Source organism: Poeciliopsis prolifica, unplaced genomic scaffold (genome assembly GCF_027474105.1).
Source record: "Poeciliopsis prolifica strain line A6 unplaced genomic scaffold, Auburn_PproV2 SCAFFOLD014, whole genome shotgun sequence".
NCBI classification, from domain to species: Eukaryota; Metazoa; Chordata; class Actinopteri; order Cyprinodontiformes; family Poeciliidae; genus Poeciliopsis; species Poeciliopsis prolifica.
This window is the reverse complement of record NW_026562389.1, coordinates 9,038,591-9,060,602: the sequence shown is the minus strand read 5'-3', so window position 1 is coordinate 9,060,602 and position 22,012 is coordinate 9,038,591. Positions and strand designations below refer to the sequence as shown.

At 35.7% G+C, this 22,012-nt stretch overlaps 1 protein-coding gene across 1 annotated transcript in view; it reads right to left on the bottom strand.

The window, feature by feature from the left end:
- The window catches only part of fras1 (Fraser extracellular matrix complex subunit 1), a 212,040-nt gene extending 194,536 nt beyond the window's left edge, over positions 1–17,504 (bottom strand). The window contains exons 1-2 of the mRNA XM_055039628.1: positions 17,004–17,504; positions 13,021–13,052 (exon numbers count right to left, since the gene is read on the bottom strand). Of these exons, the coding sequence (XP_054895603.1) occupies positions 13,021–13,052; positions 17,004–17,073 (102 nt within the window). The 5' untranslated portion in view covers positions 17,074–17,504. The remainder of the gene's footprint in view (positions 1–13,020; positions 13,053–17,003) is intronic.
- Positions 17,505–22,012: the final 4,508 nt, after the last annotated feature.

The window sequence follows — 22,012 nt, the reverse complement described above, 5'->3', positions numbered from 1 at the left end:
AAAATATCGGAATGATTGTGTGTAAAAGACGTAATGATCATGTTTTGCATGGATCTTAGACCTATCCTAACCTGTTCTAGGATGAAGTTGTGGGCAAGAGCCACGCAGAATAATCCCAAGGGCTGAAAATGGCCCAAGCGCCACATTTTGGACATCCCTTATTTACTGTATGGGTCATGAATGCAACATGAAAATGATATTGTGCTTTTATTTTTGCAGAGTGATAAAGAAAATGCTTATTATGACTAATATAATGGCTATATGCTTTAGTTTTTTTGACTTAGTTTTTCCTCCACTTTTTCAGGGAGACGCCCTTCTGATGACAGCTGATGGGACTGCAGATGCCTTGCAGAGTGGCTGCGCATTCATAATAAATGGCTGACACTGAAGCACAAAAGAATCAATCCAGATTACCAACATATACTTAAAATAACACCGAGCATAGAGCTCTCATTCATCACCTCTATCAGTATTCCTTCAGCCTTTCCTTACAGAGAACAAAAGCATTCCTCTCCAGCAGCTGAAGCCCCTGAAGATGTTCTCATTCGTTGGATTTCATTCAGGAGAGGAAAAAACAAAACAAAAAAAGGAGGGAAACCCAGAGAGTTAAAGGCATTGCCTCCCTGGTTAAATGTTCTGCGATGCGGGACGTGTGTGAACACGGCCGGCGGAGCCGAAGGGGACTAAAAGCCTGGCTCAGTTTTACCCCGGTCAAAAAAAACAAAACACTTGTAACTCCAAGTGCCTGCAGGCACAGACATATGGGGTGCCGACTGTAAAGACACACTGTAAAAAATTAACAGCAATAAAACTGTTCATTAGTCAAACAGAGAAAATAATGTGGATGTTAATATTTCAGTTATATTTTCACCATGTTATCCCTCGCTCTATAAATATTTAACTTTTAACTTAAATATTTAGATAGCAAGCTAAAAATGTAGTTTGTACACTAAATAGTTAGGAAGCTAAATATTCACTGTACCTAAATATTTAGTCTTCAAACCAAATATTTAGCTTTTTAACTAAATAGTTAGCCAGGTAAAAACTTTGTGTGACTATTTAGTTGAAATAAATATTTAATTCTGAGCTAAATGTTTAGTTTTAAAACTAAACATTTAGCTCAGAATTAAATATATATCCCAATAAATACTGAATATTTAGATTCCAAACTAAACATTTAGATTTCTGACTAAATACATTTCTGAATATTTAGTATAAATATTTAGTATTCAGTTTCCCAAACCAAAACTTTTGTTCTGTGAGTATTTAGTTAAAACTAGCTAAATAACTTCAGATACATTTTTGTGACCACTCTAAATATTTGCACAGCCACTCTGTAAGGTGTCTGCAGTAGTAGACTAAATATTTTGCACACTAAAGATTTAGTTAAAATATTTAATTGAGAGATATTTATTTTGCAAACTAAATCTCCAAACAGACGGACCAGGAACTGGAGGGCTAAAGCTAACTACACACTGGTGTTTACAGTTAAGAGGCAAACTGGTTTGAATGGTGGAGCTGGGAATTAAGCAGTCAAAGTGAGCTGAGAGACAAAAGGCCGTGACCTTCCTGACCTTCAGTGGTGACGCCTGGGTAGAAACGGAGGGGGGAGGGTGAGAAATGGGAACAGCTTGATTGTTTGTTTGCCCATTAATTGAGCAGCTGGGTATTTGCCAAAGGTTGTCCCAGTACTTCAACTGGTTCTGCAGAGAGCGGGTCGGGAAGAAGAGGCTTAGTTCCAGTCCAGAGAGCAACTGAGGCGTGGGATGATTTCAGGGAGAGGCGCTCACATTAAAGGGCCCTTATGAGGGGCCCTTAAACACTCAATGAAGTACTTTAATCGCTTCTAATAAAAATACAGATATTATTAAAGGACTGCCTTTTAAATTACTTTTACCTGTTCTGGGTTATTGCTCATCTAAAAAAAAAATCTGTCCTGCATAAAACATTTCCTCCTCATTCATACAATGCTGGCACACCAATACACTGCAAAAACACAAAATCTTACCAGGGTTGTTTTGGTCAAATGTGTAGTGCAAATATCTTTAAACAAGACAAAAACTTTAAAGTAACTTTGTAGAAAGAAATCGGTACGACAGTGTATGTGGGCCAAAAGAAAGTCAGTCAAAAAAACTCCATTTCAAAACTTTTTGAAATTAATCTCAGAGATTTTCTAGAAAATAATTTGACATTTCTGAGTTTCAAAAGTAGAAAATGTTCAGATTTTTCAACTCAGAAATGTTCCAAGAATATTTTTAATGTTTTCTTACCAAAAGAATTTGAGAGAAAAAAACTTTGAAAATTTATGAGTTTCAAAAGTTGAAAACTCCCAAAATTCAGGGGTTTTGTCCAGGCAAATTTTCAGTTTTTCAAACTCTTACATTTCCAAATGTTTTTCTACAAAATTTCTTGGATTTATCTCAAAATTTTGCTTAGCTTTTGTTTTTTCATTTTTAGCAAAATTTCAGCTTTTCAAATTTCCAAGTTTGTTTCTAGAAAGTTTATGAGATTAGTCTAAATAATATTTTTGTTGGAAATGTACAAATTTTTTATTGGCTATCATATGCCACTAATTATTTTTTGCGAAAAAGTTATTTGTAAATTTTTGGTTGTATATCACGTGTCCTAGATATTTGTAGATATTTGCACTACAACCAAGACAAAAATTATTGGTCATATTTTGTTTTTGCAGTGTGAAATTAATCTAAAAAATTCAGAGATTGTTTCTTGATATGTTTTTTACTTTTGGAAGCTCAGAAATGTCTGTTTTTCAAGAAAATTTCTGAAATTAATCTAAAACTTTTTAAGGGTGTGAACAGCATGAATAGCGACGTAGTGATGATTTCTTTGAGCTCGTTGCCATTACTGTAAGAGCAACATTTACAGAAACCTAAAAATATTACAATCTTCTATAACTAAACAAATCAAAGACGCTATGGTGAGCCAAACAAATGTGAAACTGCTGCTTAAGCCAAGAAAGCTCTAGGAATCAAAACACAGTTAGTTTTAAAAGCATCTTGAGAAAGAGTAGCAAGTTTAAGCTCTTCACAGCTGTGGGATATTTAATAATTCAGATGTGGGAGAAAAAAAACATGAATGGCAGGTCCTCAAATGATCTATTTCTGTGAGCAGAATGACAGCGCTTGTGAAAATCCTCTTTTCTTCTGACACCGGGAAAACTCATCATTGATGGGAGCTTCACACTTCAGAGAGGAAAATACTGTCAGAGACAAACAAGTTGGGGAGGGGCGAGGACTCCGTAAATTTATGATTATGACCTGAACCAGGACAACACTTTGCTGCTGCAATTTAAAAGATCAAGTTGGATAAAATATAAAAAAAGGTCTCATCATAAAGTTGCATTTAGGACTGAAAATAATGATTATTTCAGTAATCAATTATTCTGACAATTAATCTATTAATCAGATTGAAAAATGGCACGTTATGCAGATTTTTTTAACCTCTTAAGCTGTTTGACATTATTAGGAGACGCAAGTAAACACATAATGTAATTCATTTTTCTTAAATGGCAAAATAAACATTTTATTGTTGTCTGGAAAATTAGCGGGATGTAACGTCACAAATCAGCTGGATAGTTAGCTAGCGACCTCAGGAGCGCTCCGCCCATTACCTAGCGACCCAAGCTCAGCTCCAGCACATCTGATCAGCTGGTATGTCCTGAAAAATGGGTACAGGAAAGAGTTTTGTTGTTGGCTTGCCATCTACTAACCACTTGCTGCATTCTGGTTGGTTGTGCAGGAAGCTCCACTTTTGCTTTTCCGACTGAACAATTGTGCACCTGTTTGCAGCCATTTTTGTATGGGAGTGTAAACATTGAGATGGAAGGTGTGGCTAGTTGATTTTATTAAGATTTAAAGGCCCAAATGCAGTTGAATAGGCAGAACTGATCAGACCAATACCTCATTATTTTAAGAATTTTTTGGGCAATAAATGTAATGAACATGCTTTGCAATGCCAATAGACCTATTAAAACATATTCAAGAAGGATAGAAGGCCACCTTTAAAAGGAAATCAGTCATGAAGCTCTGCAAAGGGAAAATCCAACATTCTCCATGAAGCCAATATCGAGAAAATGGAGTCAAAGTTTGGGCAGTTGTGACTAAAAATATCAGAGGGACTTTGTCAGAGATGTGCATCTGAAAATATCGCAACATCCATCAGGTTCGGTTTGCAGGTCTCCCCTGCGGATGCCAGGTGACCCGTACCTGTCCAGAATCTGTTAACAGGCTGGGAGGAGGAACCGCTGACTCTGACTTTCTGTCTCATGTGTCTTAAGTAAAGCCGGGTCCCTGCTGTCAGTTTCTCGCTTCCCCGACTTTGCTGTCCCCTTTCTTGTCATCCTTCAAATCGTGTCCCCAGTTCCTCCTTCATTTCACTTTATGTTTTTATATTTTTAGACCGTTCTTCACTCCTGCGGCCTGAACATATCTGATGGTCTGGAGGGGGAAATGAAAACTGAGCAAATTCCGCGTCAGAACAGACTGTTGAAGGAACTTGACGTCGTTTCATTTGTTGTAAAATTAGAGCTTTTAGATTTAGTTTTTCCTTTCTCCGGATCTCATCAAACTCCAGTGGTGAAGCGTGAGTGGAAGCAGCGGCAGTAACACCGCGCTGAGATTGTTTTTCTGATGATGACAGCAAAACTATTTTCCTGACAGATCACCTCTGAGCTCCACGCTCTCTCGGGCTCGTTATGCTTCTCTGCTGCAAAATTAAAGAGACTTTTACCTGAACGAAGCAAAATGATTCAGATGCCTGGATAAGATCCATTGTATTATTTTAGAGCTGCAACTAATGATTATTTTAGTTATAAATTATTCTGACGACAAATCGAATAAAAAAAACAAAAGATGTATTTAATTAATAAAGCCTTTTTGATACAACATCAAATAAGCAAATAAATTAATAATCTTTTAGTTTTTAAGTAAGAATTACACAAAATTTACATGCTCTCAATATGTGTTGGTGTTTTTCAGAAAATTGTCTTTTTTATCAGTATATTGCAGTTAATTTTTAATCAATTTCTAAATTAGTTGGGAATTTTTTCAATAATTGATTAATTGTGATTAATTGTTTCAGACCTATTGAATTTATTTTTAATGTTTTACAAAATTAGAGAGAAAAATACCTTACTGCATATAGATATGAATCTAGAGCCTGGAAATAACTTAATCTTTTCTGACAAACATGTCAGAAAAATAAAGTATTTTTTTATTGATCTTTAACTGAGGATATTTATATCTACTGTGGTTTTGATCATAAAACTTAATTTCATTTTTCCAGTCTGCAGATATTTAATGAAAACTAAAATGTGGCTCACGACTTATATTCAGATTATTTGATGATTTTATTTGGCTAATTTGGTTTAAAATTTGTAATATTAAGAGCTTGTAATTATTATTTTACTTGCAGATTTCTTATTATCTTTCAAATGCATAGATTTATACTGAAACAACTCCCAGAAAGATGTGCATGACTGAAATTACAAGTCAAATATTTGAATTGGCTTTGATACTGAAAACATTTTATCCTTCTTTTTTTCATTTGTTAAAGACTACAAAGATTGGTGACTAAATTTTCATTCATTATTTGAAAATACCTCAAAAGTAAATTCTTTGCTGATGATGACATGTTTTATCTGACTAATATATCAATTTAAAAATTGGACCAACCGTTTTTTTTAAGAATTAACAAGAACAAACAAGAATTAACAAGAACAAACAGATTTAAAAAGGTTTTATACTTAAAATCTTTTTAAATCTGATTTATATGCAACAAAAAACATAATTATGATTATTACTGATTAAAAATGATTAAATGTCAAGTTTTGGGAGGGAAAATGCATCTATTGCAAAACAACAGATATTTTTAGTGATAAATTTTTATATTATTGTTTAATCTTGCCTTGTAAAATATGACCAACTATTTACATAAATGTAAGCCATTATAATATAGTTCGCTTCAATAATAAACACCAAACTTGTCACCAAATAAATTAAAAAATAAATGACAAAACACAAACAAGCTGTAAAATATAAAATACATTAGTCTAAATGACTTCTAATTAATAAATAAGACAAAGTTTTGTTGCAAGGCCAAGTTATTATAACCATAAATTTGCTCAGAGTTTATTTTAGTTTAGCTTAGTTTGGCTAAATCTGCCTCATAGATCAGTCACTATCTGAATTATTTGCTCATAGATTAAATCCAAGTTTAAGTTTCTAGTGTTTACACAGATTGGTTGACTCACAGAAAGATGCAGAAACCTCTTCTTAGCAAATCCTGCACATCCGTGTTTCTGATCCATGTTTATGTTCAAGTATTCAACATTTTTCTTACTTTCACCTGTTTATTTAGTCAATGCAGCAGCAACTGCCTGTAGCCTGGAGGTGGTTGTCATTTTGCCCCCTTAGGAGATATAACAATAAGATTATACTTGCAAAGCACTATAAAATAAGCTGGTTTTTAGTATCATCACTTTAAGCCAAAATATCTAAACTTTTCACCTGAATTAACTAAAATTAACTTTAATTCAAGTCCCTTTATTTGTCCACAGGGGTAAGTTCAAGCATGAAGAGTAATAACCGATTCCCTGAAAGAGGAGTGAAACTCAGGAAGTGTTTACCTGTTCTGCATCAGTGGTTTCACTTCTCAGGACATTTTAATCCAGCTCAGACTTCACACCAAGTTAATGCTCATTTAATAAACTAACCAGAAATAAGTGTTTGCACATGCGCACGACTCCGCCCGGACGCGCTGCCGTGGTACAACAATCCCGTTAATAAAATGAAACCCAGACATGTTGCTATTATTAATTTAGCGCAGCGGGCCACAAGAAAGGAAAAAATGACACACAAAAGCCGTCAAAACCACCGTTATGTTTATTCTCATTTTTTTCTCGCTCTCTGTAAGCTACATGCATACCCATTGACATAGCAACTCAAATATTTCCGCACACAAACATCAAAACATTCAGTGCATTACAGTCCAATGTTTTCAAGCTTGATGTTCATGTTAAGATTATTAATAAGGGATAGTATGAACATAGCGGTGGTTAAACATCTTGTCTACTGATGGTCTGCGTATGAGTCGTGTTTTTCTTTAAAAAAAATAAAAACTTTAGCACATTTACATGCTAAAGTTGTGAAAGTACAGCTAGCATAGCTGTCTAACTTTTCCCTTATCTTGTTATCCTAGTTGTCATAGTATTGACAATTAGTAACAAAGTACTGCTGCATTTTTCTTTTATACTTCACGTGTTGAGCTTTATCATGTTATGTTAACAACTTGACAGGTAAAAATATGGTAGTCATTGTCGCCTAGCAGTTTTTTTGATTTTGCAAAGTGTATATTGATTATTTTCCAGCATGTCTGGGTGTAGGTCAGCACATAGATTGGACCTGGTCAACATTTTAGGCTCCAGACGCTGCTAAAATGATATGAAATTGGTGCAACAGAGCAAAATTAGATTGTGTGAAGAAGAAGGAAGCCGACCGGAGTACAATGAGGAGATAAAGGAGACACAAGCAGCTGTATTTATGGTGTAAAGGGAACCAAATGACTGCAGTGATCAATAGCTCCACTCTGCTGTTCATCTACATTACTAAAGCCATTTCATATCATTCAGACACCGACTCCATTTGACATGTAGTCATCATTATAAAGATGGATTTGGTTTAAATTTAGTCCGACGAAACACCTTCAAACAGCAAGTGTAAAGATTAAAATCTAAAGTGAAAGATCAGAAAGCATAAAGCTGACAGTTATGACTCACCTAGTGAAAAACACATGCTGAGCATTAAAGCTGATGAAAAAAAAACAACAGCAATTTAGAGTCTCAGAAATCTAGACTTGCATTCAGAATAGTGACTGAATATTACTTGCTTAAAATTAAATCTAAGAAATAACAAATTGATATAAGACGTTTTTACAGACTGCAAGCCAAAGTATTACACTGGAACGGTTTCTGTTCAACCTGCTGAAAATATTAATCGGATTAATCAATTATTGAAATAATCGTCAACTAACATAGTAAAATATTAATCATTAAATGGAGTAAACAGCCTAAAGAAAGTGCACAAAAATATTCAGATCAGTAGGAAAGTCAAAACTGAACTTCATTTAAGATGAAAAACGTTTGTCTGTTCAAGTTGAATAGTTTTAATTAAATTTAAATTTACTGAAGGATGGTAATGTTACTGCATGCTAGCCAATACAATGTCTCTTTTCTCACATTTATAAAAATATTGAGATATTTGCTGTCATGATGTTGTCATCTAGTTGTGTATAAAATAGCTGAACTGGTGAAATGACATTTTTAAATGTTAAAAACCTGAGGATTCCTGGGTGAAATATATTTATAGGCAAAGTTTATTTTTGATCTGAAACGTAAAGTATATGTATCTTTGCATAATCTTGGCCTAATTACTGCTCTGACTGTGTTGTTCTTTCAGCAAATTGCTTTTTTATAAATTAGTAATACTCTGATAACTTGGTTACCAAATTAGCCAACAGTAATTTAAATAATTATGATTAAGCTGATTAATTTGATTAATTGTTTTAGTTCTATTCCTCAAATGTACAAATATTTACAAAGCCAACCAATCAGAGGCAGGAGGAGGGTCTTAGTGCTGTCAATCACCCCCATGTTCATCCTCTCACTTTGCTCTTAGCTAAACTACAGAAGGATCACTGCAGCTTAGCCTACCAGGGATGCTAAGGCTAGTTAGCATAGCTACCAATTCTGGTGGTTAAAAGATTAAGTTGTTTCTTTGCCATTAGCTCAATTAGTAACACTGATCGACAGCGCTAAGATCCTCCTCCTGGCTCTGATTGGTTGTTTTTGGTTGATAGCGGCGAATCTCCAGTAACTCAGTAACTCAGGGATGAAGTGTAGGAAATCTAACTTTTTAGATAATCTGCCTCATAAAAAGACGACATGATTACACTTTTAACAAATGAGGAAACAACATATTTTTATAAAAGGTACAGACTTTAACCGCAGATTTTACCTGCCGTACAGCTGCTGCAATAAGAACAGGTCACAGAAGAATAACTCTTCTCCTTGTTGGCAGCTTAATGATTGGCAGTCCTCACTGATGAGCTGCTGCTTCTTCATAACAGAGTCAACTCATTTTTAATGCAGAGAAGATGTAAATAAAATAGCGTAATAAAAAAATCATCAAGATGCTGTCTGTGTGCAACAACCAAATACCATCTACTGGTTCCTGAAACTCTTCCGAAGTGAGCAAAGCGGGCTGGCCATGGTTTGTCATTAAAGTTTAAGTGATTACTGCTACCCAGAAACATCGAGAAAGTCTCCAAACACACCAAGTAGACAATCAAAGCCTAGAAATAATCTTGCATTCAGTTTTATAAAGAACCCCTCTGAGTTGTGTTGTCTTCATCATGCCTGCGCAGCACGGACCGTGACGCCTGATTTTAATTGCTTCTGACTCATTTTGGAATCAGGGCACATCTCCTGCAGACCAGCTGCAGGTTGACGCAGACGCAGCTTTTTTTTTATCCCCCCAAACATATAAGATTTTCATCAAACACATTTCAGTAGCCTGTGCAGAGCTGGAGTTGCTCCTTAAGCAGTTTCCCCATATGGCTGCTGTCAAACAACCTCAACTCTACTGCAAAACAGAGAGTCGTTTCTGCATATTCACGGCCATCTGTGAGTCCATATCGCTTCTTGTCAATCAAACATGTTTCTACAGAAGCAGCATGTTTCCGACTTGTTTGGTCTCATGGAAATAAGGCAAATTATCTCATGTCTCTCAGGTCCAAAGTGGTAAATCTGAAAGCAACAAGTATTTTCTGCACTGACTTGAGAAGCAGGTGATAAATCTTTCTCAAGGTATTTACATATTCATATAAAATCAAATTACAGTTAAAAGCTAACAATGGTGGTCAATGTTACCAACATGGGCCACCAATTAAGTGCCGGTAGGAATGTTAAAAACAAAGTTGTATGACATGATTCAATTGCTTTAAAAAAAAACAACTTGCCATACAACTTAAAGCTTACCAATTATATGTTTTAAAACACTATCAAGGAACCTAAAGTCTCCATAAAGTAACTGTCCATCTCATTTACAACCAAACAGACACAATTCATCTTTTCTACAAGAATAAAAACATATTGAGTAAAATCTCTGGATTCTCTAAACATATTTGGTTATTAATAATTGTTGGTGCCCAATATTAGCGTCTTCTGTCAACTGTGCTTATTTTCTGGCTATTGTTGGTGGCCATTATCGTTAGCAGCTAACATTAGCGACCAACTGTTGAAGGCTATTAGTGTTGGCCAAACCAGACAAAAGATCATGTCAGCTAAAGAAATAAAAAAGAAATAAAAACAAAAATGAAACCTTTATAAATTTATTTTCTTTCCTTTTAACAGATAAAAAACTGAAAAATGATTGTTACAGTGGAAAATAAATGGTGCTCTTATTTTCCCTACTGGCTAAACTGATTAAACTTTGATCTGTTTTTATTCCTGCAATGCCATGAGCAGAACTGGAGAGAGATCAGAACAATTTTTGTTTATACTTTGATATAAGAAGAATTTTATCACCATCGATCAATCAATGCCAGAACTTTAATTAAATAAAGAATTCAGATTTTGATAAAACAATTGAGAAGCATGGAGGCCTGAAAGCTCCAACATGGACTTTCATCTGAATGTTTTCTTTTCCCGTTTGTTCCCATCTTCCCACCAGCCCAGGTGTGGGGTTTTTCACTTTGAACTGCAGAAGAAAAGGGTCTTTTTTTTCTGCAAACGGTGTTTAAACATGCTTAGACATCCCACCTGTTTTCCTTTTTAGCCACCAAGTTCCCCCCACCTCCTTTCCCTTCCTCCTTCCCCATCCTCAACGCCCAAACAACTACTACCTTTTACACTTTCTGAAATGATCCCCCTTGAAAAGCCAGGGGAAAGGGAAGCAGGATGTGTTCTTGTGTGTTTACATGATTGCAGGTATGTTTTTTTCAGCCTTACTGTAATTATTCTGAAAACTGCAGGAGAACAAGCTGGAGTTCCTCATTATTCAGCCTGGGAACAACAACCGCAGCACGCAGAACCATGTTTAAGTGAGATTACCAGTTGTTGCCTGACACAGGTGGTAGTTTTCTGAAGCACAAGGAACCAGATTGCATTCCTTTCCTGTCAAATTTGACTTTAAAGAAAGGAGACAAAAAATCTCTTCAAGCTCAAAAGTGCACCCAGATTTAAATGTCTTTACTGCCCACATTTGATCCATTTTCCTCACAGCATTCGTACAGCAGCAATCTTCTGCTAAAAAGTAATTCATCGCTTCTCGGAGGCCCTGAGAAAATTCAAGATGAGATAGAAAGATGCAAGGATGAGCAAAATTAGCCGAGGTAATGTAGCTTTTACCCGGTACAGATTAATCCAGAATTGCACAGTATTCTGGGAGATGTAGGCAGAGGAAATACTTCAACCTCTCGCTGCTAGCTAAGAAACGTTGGTGGAATCAACTCACTCGTTCTTTGGTACCGAGCAGCGACCTGTTGAGTAAACTCCAAAATGTACACGTTTTTCCAGAACTTCGAGATTAAGCTCAATATTTCCAAGTTCTTGCTCCTCCTTTCTTTTTTCTTACACCGTTTTCCTTTAAAGATTCCCAGAAATAACAAAAATCTTCAGAACTGCAGTCAGTAAAGTCGTAGTTGCATATTTTATATTCACTTCCTCTATGGATTCGTATCCTGCTACTAATTTCTGGAAACAGGCAGATTTGATCCACAGCAACATTTGCAGTTTAAAATGATAAAAGCAATAAGTGTCAAGCTCCAGCACCAACGCTATAAAAAAAAATCTAATTATTTAACATGTAAATGTATTTAACACATCTGGTGGGTAAAAGTATATTTCTTAACCCTTTCTATATAATTTGGAAAAATAATGGAAAAAGGTTGAAGTGACTTCTCAGCAACATGTTAGTTCACATTATGTGCCTCTATTGTATTTTTCTGCATCCTGTTTTACACAAAGCACTCTGAAATGACAACCAGCTCTTATCTCCTTCCCCACTCAATAATTTCTAAGTGATAATTCAATGAATAGTCACACAAATATGTGAATTGGGGGGGGTGTGTGTTTTCTTCCAAGTCTAAAATGTTGAAATAATGTGGTAAATACATCAGTGTCAAATCAATTGTCTGGTTAAAACATTGAATTAGGCATGAAAGCAACAATTAAAACATTTAAAAACACTGAGGAAAGAATTAAACACTGAAGCAAAAAGCAGAGAGAAAAACAGAAAAATGTTCTGAGTCATTCTGGAAAATAAAGCGAGCCCCATAACGAGAAAATATCTGCAGAACTTGACCAATCATGAGTCGGCTCTTCCAAGTTTCCTGAATAAATCATGTGACAATCATGTGAAAAAATGGCTAAGCTTTCTGATTTTAGCTTGTTTGAGATTTTAAAAAATGACTTGAATTGCATTTGAGTGAATACATCAGTTTCTTCTGCAGGGGAACAAAGACGCTTTTCAAACGTGATTTCTTTCAACTGTAAATCTAAAGCCAGAATACGAGCACAGCCAAAAGAGCAGAAAATAAAAGCAAAAACCTCTTACTAACACCTAGGAGAGGCAGAAAATTAAAAAAGTTTTGCAAAGCGGAGCAGCGGGAGCCTGACGCAGAGCCGCATCATCACCATTATCCTCCACAAACTCAGCATCCGGCTTGCATTATAGATGAGCCACATCCCCTCTGCTTCGTTTCTGACAGAGGATGTGCGCTAATCCCCACTGATATGATATGTACTCCTTTTATCACCCATCTTTGCATGGAGACACTTAACAGCTTCATCTGTCAGTCTCACTAAACCGGCAAAGTCCCACGTAAATAATGCATGAGCGTTTCCTCCGTTAGGCTTTGCAGGCGAACCAAACTTTGCAACCAGATGAGGCGGAAGTCTTAACCAGGGATTAAACAGCAAAAAGAAAGTGTTGAAGCACCTACCGCGTAGAGCGATCCCTGATAGAGACAAGCTCCTGGGATGAAAACAGAGGAAAGAAACAAAGTTAGAGTCCGATTTGGTCTGAGTGATGTCAAAATCACTACAGGTGCTTTAAAAACACACACATGAGGAAGTAATTTATCCTTTTCAGTGTATTTATGATCCCTGTGTGGGTTGTTAAGAGCTGTCAAGATTCAAGATCAATATGTCTCAGCAACACAAAGAAAACCAGCAGATGGATAAAAAGATCCTGGAATCTGGTTATCCAGGGACTAAACGTGGATTACAATGAGAAGAGAAGATTGAAGAGATTTCATAAAATGTCAGACAGTTAGTGTTTCTGTTCTAAGATGCAATATCCCTGAAAATAACATGGAATAATAACAAACAGCTGTGAAAAAGTGAAAATGAAGGCGTCCTCACTGAACTGTCAATAAATTAAATCCTATTATTAACTGTCATTAAAACAAACCTCTTTGATACTCTTTGATTAAACATTTGATATTTCTTAGCCCTAATTAGAGGATTTAAGCTCATTTACATTCAGACCAACACAAACAGTGACCATTAAAGCCTCTCAAAGGGAAACAAAAGCTTGTGTCCCTAAACTGAGACGACAGGGTGGGTGCTGATGGTAATCTGCTCAATTTAAGGGCCAAACGTTAAGAAAACACAGACAGACAGACGTATGGAGCAACGCCTCGGCACAGCTTGAGGTCTGAGCTAAGAGTCACACGACTGATAAAATATGAGACATCTCAGGGGGAAAAGAGCCAGAAGTAAACATTTATCATAACGCTCTGAGAAAAAAAAAAAAAGCCTACTGTTATTGTCCTCATTAAAAATGCCCGACAGCAAATCTGTTTATGTCGCTGCTTTGTCATGTGCCTGCATGACAGAAAGAGAGCTCAGCAAAATCTAATCTGGCACTTTAATCAGTTCAGACCGAATACACTGAGGAGGTTCGCGTTGCACTTCTGCCAGTAATGAAAACTGCTTCCAACAGATCAGACTTTAAACCAATTACTGCAGGGCATTTATTAACCAACTAACCAACCAATGATCGTCTTTAGGAGACAAGAAAACGCTTCATGTGATCTGATTTGGAGTTTCATTATGTTTTCACAGGAGCTTTTGATGCAAACTTTCAAAGTCATTGAAATGTTTTTTAATTGTTAGTTTTTTGAAACTCAAAAAATTTCCAAAAGCCATACATCTTCAACTTTTGGCAAAAATTTCAGTCAAAAATTTTACCAAATTTTTGACTGTTGAATCACAAAAATGTTTGTTTTCTTCTTGAAAATTTCTGAAATCAACATTTCTGAGGCATTTTTTCTAACACAATTTTTGATTTTTTAAACTCAAAATTTCCACTTTTTTTTCTAAAACTGTCAGAAAGGAATCTCAAAATTTCTGAGTTCTTCCTCTATTAAATTTTTGACTTTTGAAACTCAAAAATGATCTTGTTTTTTTATTAATCTAAAAAAATTATTTTTAAATCTGTTTTTTATGAAAATTTTAGACTTTTCAAGGTCAGAAATGTCCATGTTTTACTGGAAAAACTCAGTCACTTTAAAAAAAAAATTCTAAAAATATCAGTTTCTTTGAGGTCAAAAAATTGTATGTTTTTTCTAAAAGTTTTCTGAGATTTTTTTTAGCAACTTTTTGACTTCTCAAACTCAGAAACCTCCCAGATTTCTCTAAAAATTATATTTTTTTTTTCTGAAAAATATTTAATCTTTCAGCCTCCAAAATGTCCATGTTTTTGAAGAAAATGTCCAAATTTGGCAGAAATTGGCGCTAATTCTCCTTTGGAGACTACAAAGGAACCTGAGCTTAAAAAAATAAATAAAAAAGGACAATTTCTGGTCTTCAACTTCAACCTTTCGGCCACCCTCCTCCTGTTACCTCCTGCAGCCGTCAATAAGGCTCCAACATTTATAACTAATGTGTTTTATTTTCAGAGGAGCATCAAAGTTTGAATGCTATTGAAGCAGCAGCTGCCAGGCAGATTGGACACACGCCAAGATGAGGCAATTAATTATTTGGGGATTAAAAAACAAAAGTTTTCAAAGTGGATCTTCTCTTTCTTGAAAGTGATCAGGACTGAACAGGGTTCAAGGAGGGAAAGAGAACAGTTCTATTGAGGAACTGCTTCCCGGTTATGCTTATGATTCTGTCCATGACGCGCTCTGAGACATGGGAAGCGGAAACTGTAATTGAGCACAGGCTGGGGTTTTTTCTGATCTGATGCAGCCTGATAAATATTTAAGAGGCAACTAGGGATAGGTTTCAAAGTATTTGGCTATTTAGCGGGATAAAAATGCACAACTCACACAACAGGCTGTTTCTCTAGTCAGACTTTGCCACAGCCTGATGAATGTGAAACGTGAACAGTTGACAATAAAAATATGCGGTTGATCCTAATTTAGTCAGGGCTCTCTTTGAATTCTCAAACTGACTTTGAAGATTTGCAGATTTGCAGATCAAGAGACACAAAGTCTTCTCATTAACTGTGTGTTTTTGTAGAGGCGCACAGCTTGTCTTTCAACCACTCAGGCAGGTTGTAATAAAGTTTGAAATACTCTGAAAATTTGATCTAACTGCGTTTCTCCTGGCATTTTATTGTTCAGGTGGGGGTATTGCTGAAAAGTTACTAAACCGCAATAATCTATGCACATCCACAGTTTGTGCATATGCTTGTGATAGAGGAGGGATTGCTGGAAACGTTACTAAATCTACAGAAATCCACAGTTGCCTCATTCTTGTTCACGTGGGGGAATTGCTGAAAAGTAACTAAATTACAAATGATTTTCACACATTCACAGCTGCCCCATGTTTTCAGAAAACAGGATTGCTGAAAAGTTACAAAATTAAAATGCAGGGATTGCTGGAAAGTTACATCAATATAATTTACACACCTCCACGGTTGCCACATGCTTGATTGAGTGAAGAGTTTGCTGAAAAGTTACTAAATCAGCATAATGTACCCACATCCATTGTTGTAATATGATTGTTCAGGTGGACAAATTGCTGAAAAGTTACTAAATGAAAATAATCTCTACACATTCACAGTTTCATTGTGCTTTTCAGGAAATGGGATTGCTGAAAAGTTAGTAAATCTACATTTGTATTTGCTTCAGGTTGTAAACATGGAACAGCAGCTGAAGAGGAGGGATTGCTGAAACTAAATCAAAATAGTCTAAAAACATCCACAGCAGAGGAATTGATGAAAAGTTAATAAATCAACAATCTAATCACATCTGCAGTTTCCATGTACCCGTTCAGGTAGAGAGATTGCTGATAGTTTACTAAATCAACATAATCTAAAAACATCCATAGCTGCTTCAGGTGGAGGGATTGCTGAAAAGTTAATGACTCAGTGATATCTATCATCCATTTCTGGATTCTCTACCGCTGTGCAGAACTTCACTGAATGAGTAACAAACATGTTTCAACCAAAGACTCACCAACACACCTGCAGATTCTGTTAAAGTTTCATAAGATTTTTATTGAAAGAAACTGCCTTTTTAAAATGGATTATGCCCGATTTTGTTATTTCTTGTTACTTATTTTCATCCTTAAACTACCTACATTTATGCTTAACTTTATAAGTTGGCCCATCTGAGGACGATTTTCTTAAATATTATATTATTGATCATTTGATCAGTTAGAACTTGAGCAGCCTTTTTACTGTTACTCCAGTAAAAACATGTTGTAGTAGTTCTGTTCTTACTTGAGTACAATTTCTGGTGACTCTGCCTACGTCTGTGTAAAATGTAAAGTTATCATTCTAGTCACAACTTTCCCCTTCTCCACCAGAGACAAGTGTGGGGGGGGAAATCATCCACAATCAGATCAAATTCCGGCTCCTCAGCTCTGCTGCAGAAGCGCATGATTGCCCTCCACAACTCCTCCTGACCTACATAACAAACCGGACAACTGGATTAACAAAAAAGACAGTGACCAAAAATAATATACCAACCGTGTGCCGCGTTGGGGACGGTGAGGACCCCCACCAAAGCGCCAACAAACACCCACCATCCGGCGCTCATGGTCGGACCTGCAGCGGGCGAGAAATCCAGATCCACTCCGGAGGAGAAACCCCCCTCTGCGCTTTTAACCGTTTCTAGTTAGAAATAAAAGCGATTCCCTTTGTGCGTCATCGCTGCAGAGATCCAACAGAGCCAGAAGAAGCGAATGTATTAATATATATATAGAAAAATAAAATAAGAATGAAAGAGATCAGGAGCGGAGAGACGCAGCGCGCCGGGTCCGAATCCTGAGCGCTGCGCTCCGGGGTTGGAATGCAGCGCGATCCGGTAACCTGGAAAAGTATCCTCCTCTTCCTCACTGCTCGGTCCAACTCTTCTTCACTTTTGAAATAAATCCCTGCTGCCCAGCAGAACCAGAACCAGCAGCAGCAGTAGCGGGGAGTCCTTTAAAAGCCGAGGCGCATGACTGAGAGAGGCGGTCGGAGTTTGCAGCCACTTCTTCTCCCTCCTCTCCCCGGGAGGACGTCCCACCTCTGGCCGCTGCTGCCTCCACGATCCCGCCCTCCCTCCTCCACCGATCATAATCTCACATGATGGGGACTCCGCTTCTGCGGGATTGGGATTAAGCCACAAGCGAAAGAGGAATTTGGATCATCTGAGGGATTCGTCCTGTAATCTCATTTACTGCTGCAAAATCTGAGGTTTATAGAAATAATGAATCATTTCTCCTCCCTGCAGGGTCTTTCTGTGCGTTTTCATTTTATTATTTATATAAAACTTACAGTCCAAACTTTTAGCCTCTGGCAGACTATAAATATCATGAAATTAAAAATGCAAAAATTTATTTACAGTGATTTTCTCCTAAACAATAAACACTTTTTAAATTAAATCTGTATATTATGTTGTCTTATTAAAATAAAATAAAATCCCTGCAGGGCCCACAAATGGACACACATTGGACACCCCTGACTTCATAAAGTCAACATTACAGGACAAAACTAGTCATAATATTACAACTTTATTCTCTTAATACTTACTTCATTCCATTATTAGTATAAAAGTATAAAGTACTACTTCCACTGTCTGACTATTTCACCTATAGTATGGGAAAAATGTATCGTCATAAGTGAAATAATCAATGGAATAAGTACTTTTCATCAATATTATGGACATGTTTGCGCAACACAAGCTCATATGTCTGGCTGAAAAGTTACTTTTGAGTTAGTTTTGTTTTATTTCAAGCGCACTATGTGCACAACAAACTAGACCAACTTGATAAAATTTTGTCTTTTTACAGTGTAATGAACCTCTGAGGACAGAAATAAAACTTTCCATCCATTCATAAATACACAATACTTTGTCTATGACATAAAATCCTGATAAAGTCCTTTAAAATTTATGTTTGAAAACTTTTAAGCATTTAAAAGTTCAGAAAGTATCGTTACTTTAATAAATAATACCAGTCAAAAATGTTACTGAGTAGTTTTGGAAATTTTGGGGTGGGGGTAGAGGGGGGATTATCATAAAACTCTTTAATCCACAATTAGTCTTTTTTATGCAATTTGGGATTAATATGGATCTTCACATCATTATCTCCTTATCATGTATGATACAGAATATGCTTGATTCAGATTATTGCATGATCTGTGATGAAACAGGAAAATATATTGAGTAGATAGATGAGTGAGCTTTTCACATGTCGATGTTAGAAGTATTCTTTTTATCTGCAGATGCATCCTTTGCTACATTTTGAATGTTGTATAAAATCACCACAATACATCTGCAGAATGCCAACATTTTTTCTATCTGATTAATTGATTAATTGTCAGAATAACAGATTAATCAATAACTGAAATAATCATTAGCTGCAGCCAAAAAACGCAAGTGATTGTCTATGACCGCTTTGTTTAGTGAATGCTGCAATCAGCAGGGTTTCCATAGATAGAAAGATTTTTAAGCTAATTTAACTTAACCTAATCCACTGATTCATAACTAGGGCAGGCTGAGATAACTTTTATTTTGTAAAGTGACCTTGTGATGACCTTGAACTGACCCTAATGAACTGAACTGTATCGGAGCTAACATGTACATTTATTGTATGTCTGATTAAATCTACACTCATGACAGCCTGCCAGAGATACAACCGTTTTGGCTTTTTCACTGTAGTTAATATTTATTTTATTGTGACTTTCTGTCTAATTCAGTTGGTTTTAATTCGTTTTTAGAGTAGATTAGCTTGGTTTTATTAGTTAGCTAAATACTCAAAAAGGTCAACGAAACGTATTGGGATTATTTTTACATCGACTGAAATAATTAATACTTAATAGAAGATACCACTTTCAAAAACAACAACTATTTGACTCTTTATCCTAACTTTCGCTGCCGCCATTTTGCGGACTCGCTTTCCTGCCGCCAGAGTATTGGCGCTGAAGTGCCGTAATTTGCCAGCAGCTGACGTAAACTGCACATCAGCTCGAAAAGTTAATATATTTATAAACACAAAAACAAAGGGTATTATATCTCTAATTTCAGTATGTTTTAGTTACATACATAAACGCATTATGTAGTTTCAGTAAATTATATTTTTTCCTCACTAGGTCTTTATGTGTGAAGCCGGTGTGTATCTACCTGCTAGCTTACCTGCAGAGTGTAATGTTTAATCAGGAGTGCAGGTCTGAGATTCCTCAGTGTCACATGGCAGAAACCTGATCTCACTCAGCCCTTTTGTCCTCTGCCAAAAGCGCAGATCAGAAGCAGTTTCTCCTTTTTTTCTGCTGCTAATGCTGCTGCCGTCTGCACACACGGCTAATTATAACCCACAGCTCGGAATCAGGACTTGTTCTGAGATTTTACTCACTTCATTTGCTTGGAAAGGAGAGTTTACAGCACAAATACAAAGAGATTTATAAACCAACAAGAGGACAAAAATAAACAATTAACATCTCAGGAGTCTACGGCGGGGTGTTAGGGACATTGTAGAAAGAAGAGTACATATCAGGCAAAATAAATAAAATCCAGAATCTTTAGATTATCTAGGAAAAAAGACAAACATTTCTGAGATTGAAAAGTCAACAAATTCCAGGAATATTTTTGAAAGTTTGAGTTTCATCTCAGAAATACAAACAAACAAACAAAAATCAGTCTTTTTTTTCTACATTTTTGACCATTGAAATGTGATTTTTTTTTTCTGGATTTTTTAGATTAATTCCATATTGTTGATTTCAAATTTCAGAGTTTTGAAACACAGAAAATTTCCTGTTTTTTTCTGTGATATTTCCAACATTAAGCTCAAAATTTCTGGGGGGGGGGAGAGGTTTCTCATAAATTTAGTTTTTGAAACTCCAAATTTAAAAAAAGAAATTCTAGTAATGTTAAAATATTAAGCAAAAAATTTTAGTTTTTTAGTAGTTTTAATTAAAGTTCATCTTTAATTAAAATCTTTAATTTTTCTGTTTCCTCGAATTTATTTGATATTAATTCCAGAATTTCTGGGGGCGGGGATTAAGACTTTTAAAAGTCAGAAAATTTCTGAGTTTTTTTTCTCATAAATTTTAAACTTTTGAAACAGAAATTTTCTTGGTTTTCTCAGATTAAATTTTTTTCAAGTGTTGTTTTTACTTTTCAAAATCAAATTTCAAAATCTACAATAAATGTTTGGATTGAGGACACTGAAAAATGAAACAAACTGTAAATTAGACAAAGTTCTGTTTGGGATTTTCTTTCTCTTTTTTTGAAGACTTGTATACTTAGAGACAGAGCATCCAATGCACATTAACAGTTTCATCCTAATCAATATTTAATCTGAAAGTCAAAGGAGCCAGAACCGACAAAAAGAAACAAACAGTCAGACAGAAACTCATTAAAGTTTTTCTCATCACTTTTACCATTTTCTCAGCTTTCACTGCTGCAATTAGCCGCTGCTGCAGCCTGATTGCCCCCAGGGAACAAACAATAAGACTTATCTCCATCTTACAGTAAATGTCAACCTGAGGATGGATGTTTGTACCCGGCTGTGCAGTTTGGATAACAGCGTGAATATCCATGTCTGACTCCCCAAAAGATGAGCAGGGAGTCTTTTTCTTAATGTGTTTAGATGGGAGAAGATCCCAAAGAAGCTGATATAAAATAACTATTATTTGATGCAAGGGTTTTTGACCCTAAAATAAATCCTTATTTATCCACAATAGGATGGTTCTTCTAAAACTGGGCCTGAATGATCCAGATCACAATAAATATCTCAACTGTTCTTTAGCTCAAGATTCAACAGGCTGCACTCAGCAGCACATCGTGTAAACACTGCCCCCTGGTGTGCACCAGGGGGTATTACACCCTATTAGTGTAGCTGCAATTGGACAAACTTAATAAAATTACTTGTAACAAATCACCTCAATCTTTTTAAAAGTTGGATAACCTGTTTCCTCTATTCATTGTAGGCTTTTTCATAAAATTAAAACAATATATAATCACAAAACATTTTGTCATTTAAAGCAGTTTGAAAGATACCCTAAAGGAAATCATGACGTTATTTTCAAACTTTATTTTTAAACTGTAGATTTAATAACAAAATATCTAAAATTAAATATTTTAGAGCTTCAATACATCAGGATAATATGTGGATAAGGAAAAATATTTTATTTTGACAGCAGGGTTACTTGTATCACATTTAAAGTCCTTCATAACAACTTCATTATAAATGGTCAGGATGCAGATTTATATATATATAAAAAAAAACATTGCATGTTTTAAATAGGAGCTAAATTATTTTTCACAAATTACATTTAAAACGTAAAGAATGCGCCATTAATTTGGTGAAATATCAAATTGAGTTTCAAATAAGACATGCAGAAATCAGGTATTAGAAAATATCAAACTCCTTAAAGTTTCTGACTTTAACTGGAGAACTGTAGAAAGTTTTGATTGGTAATGATCCACGTCACAAAAATATAACAATAAAAAGAAAGAACTGGATAGTTTCGTCCTGTTTGACCTTTTTGTTTAA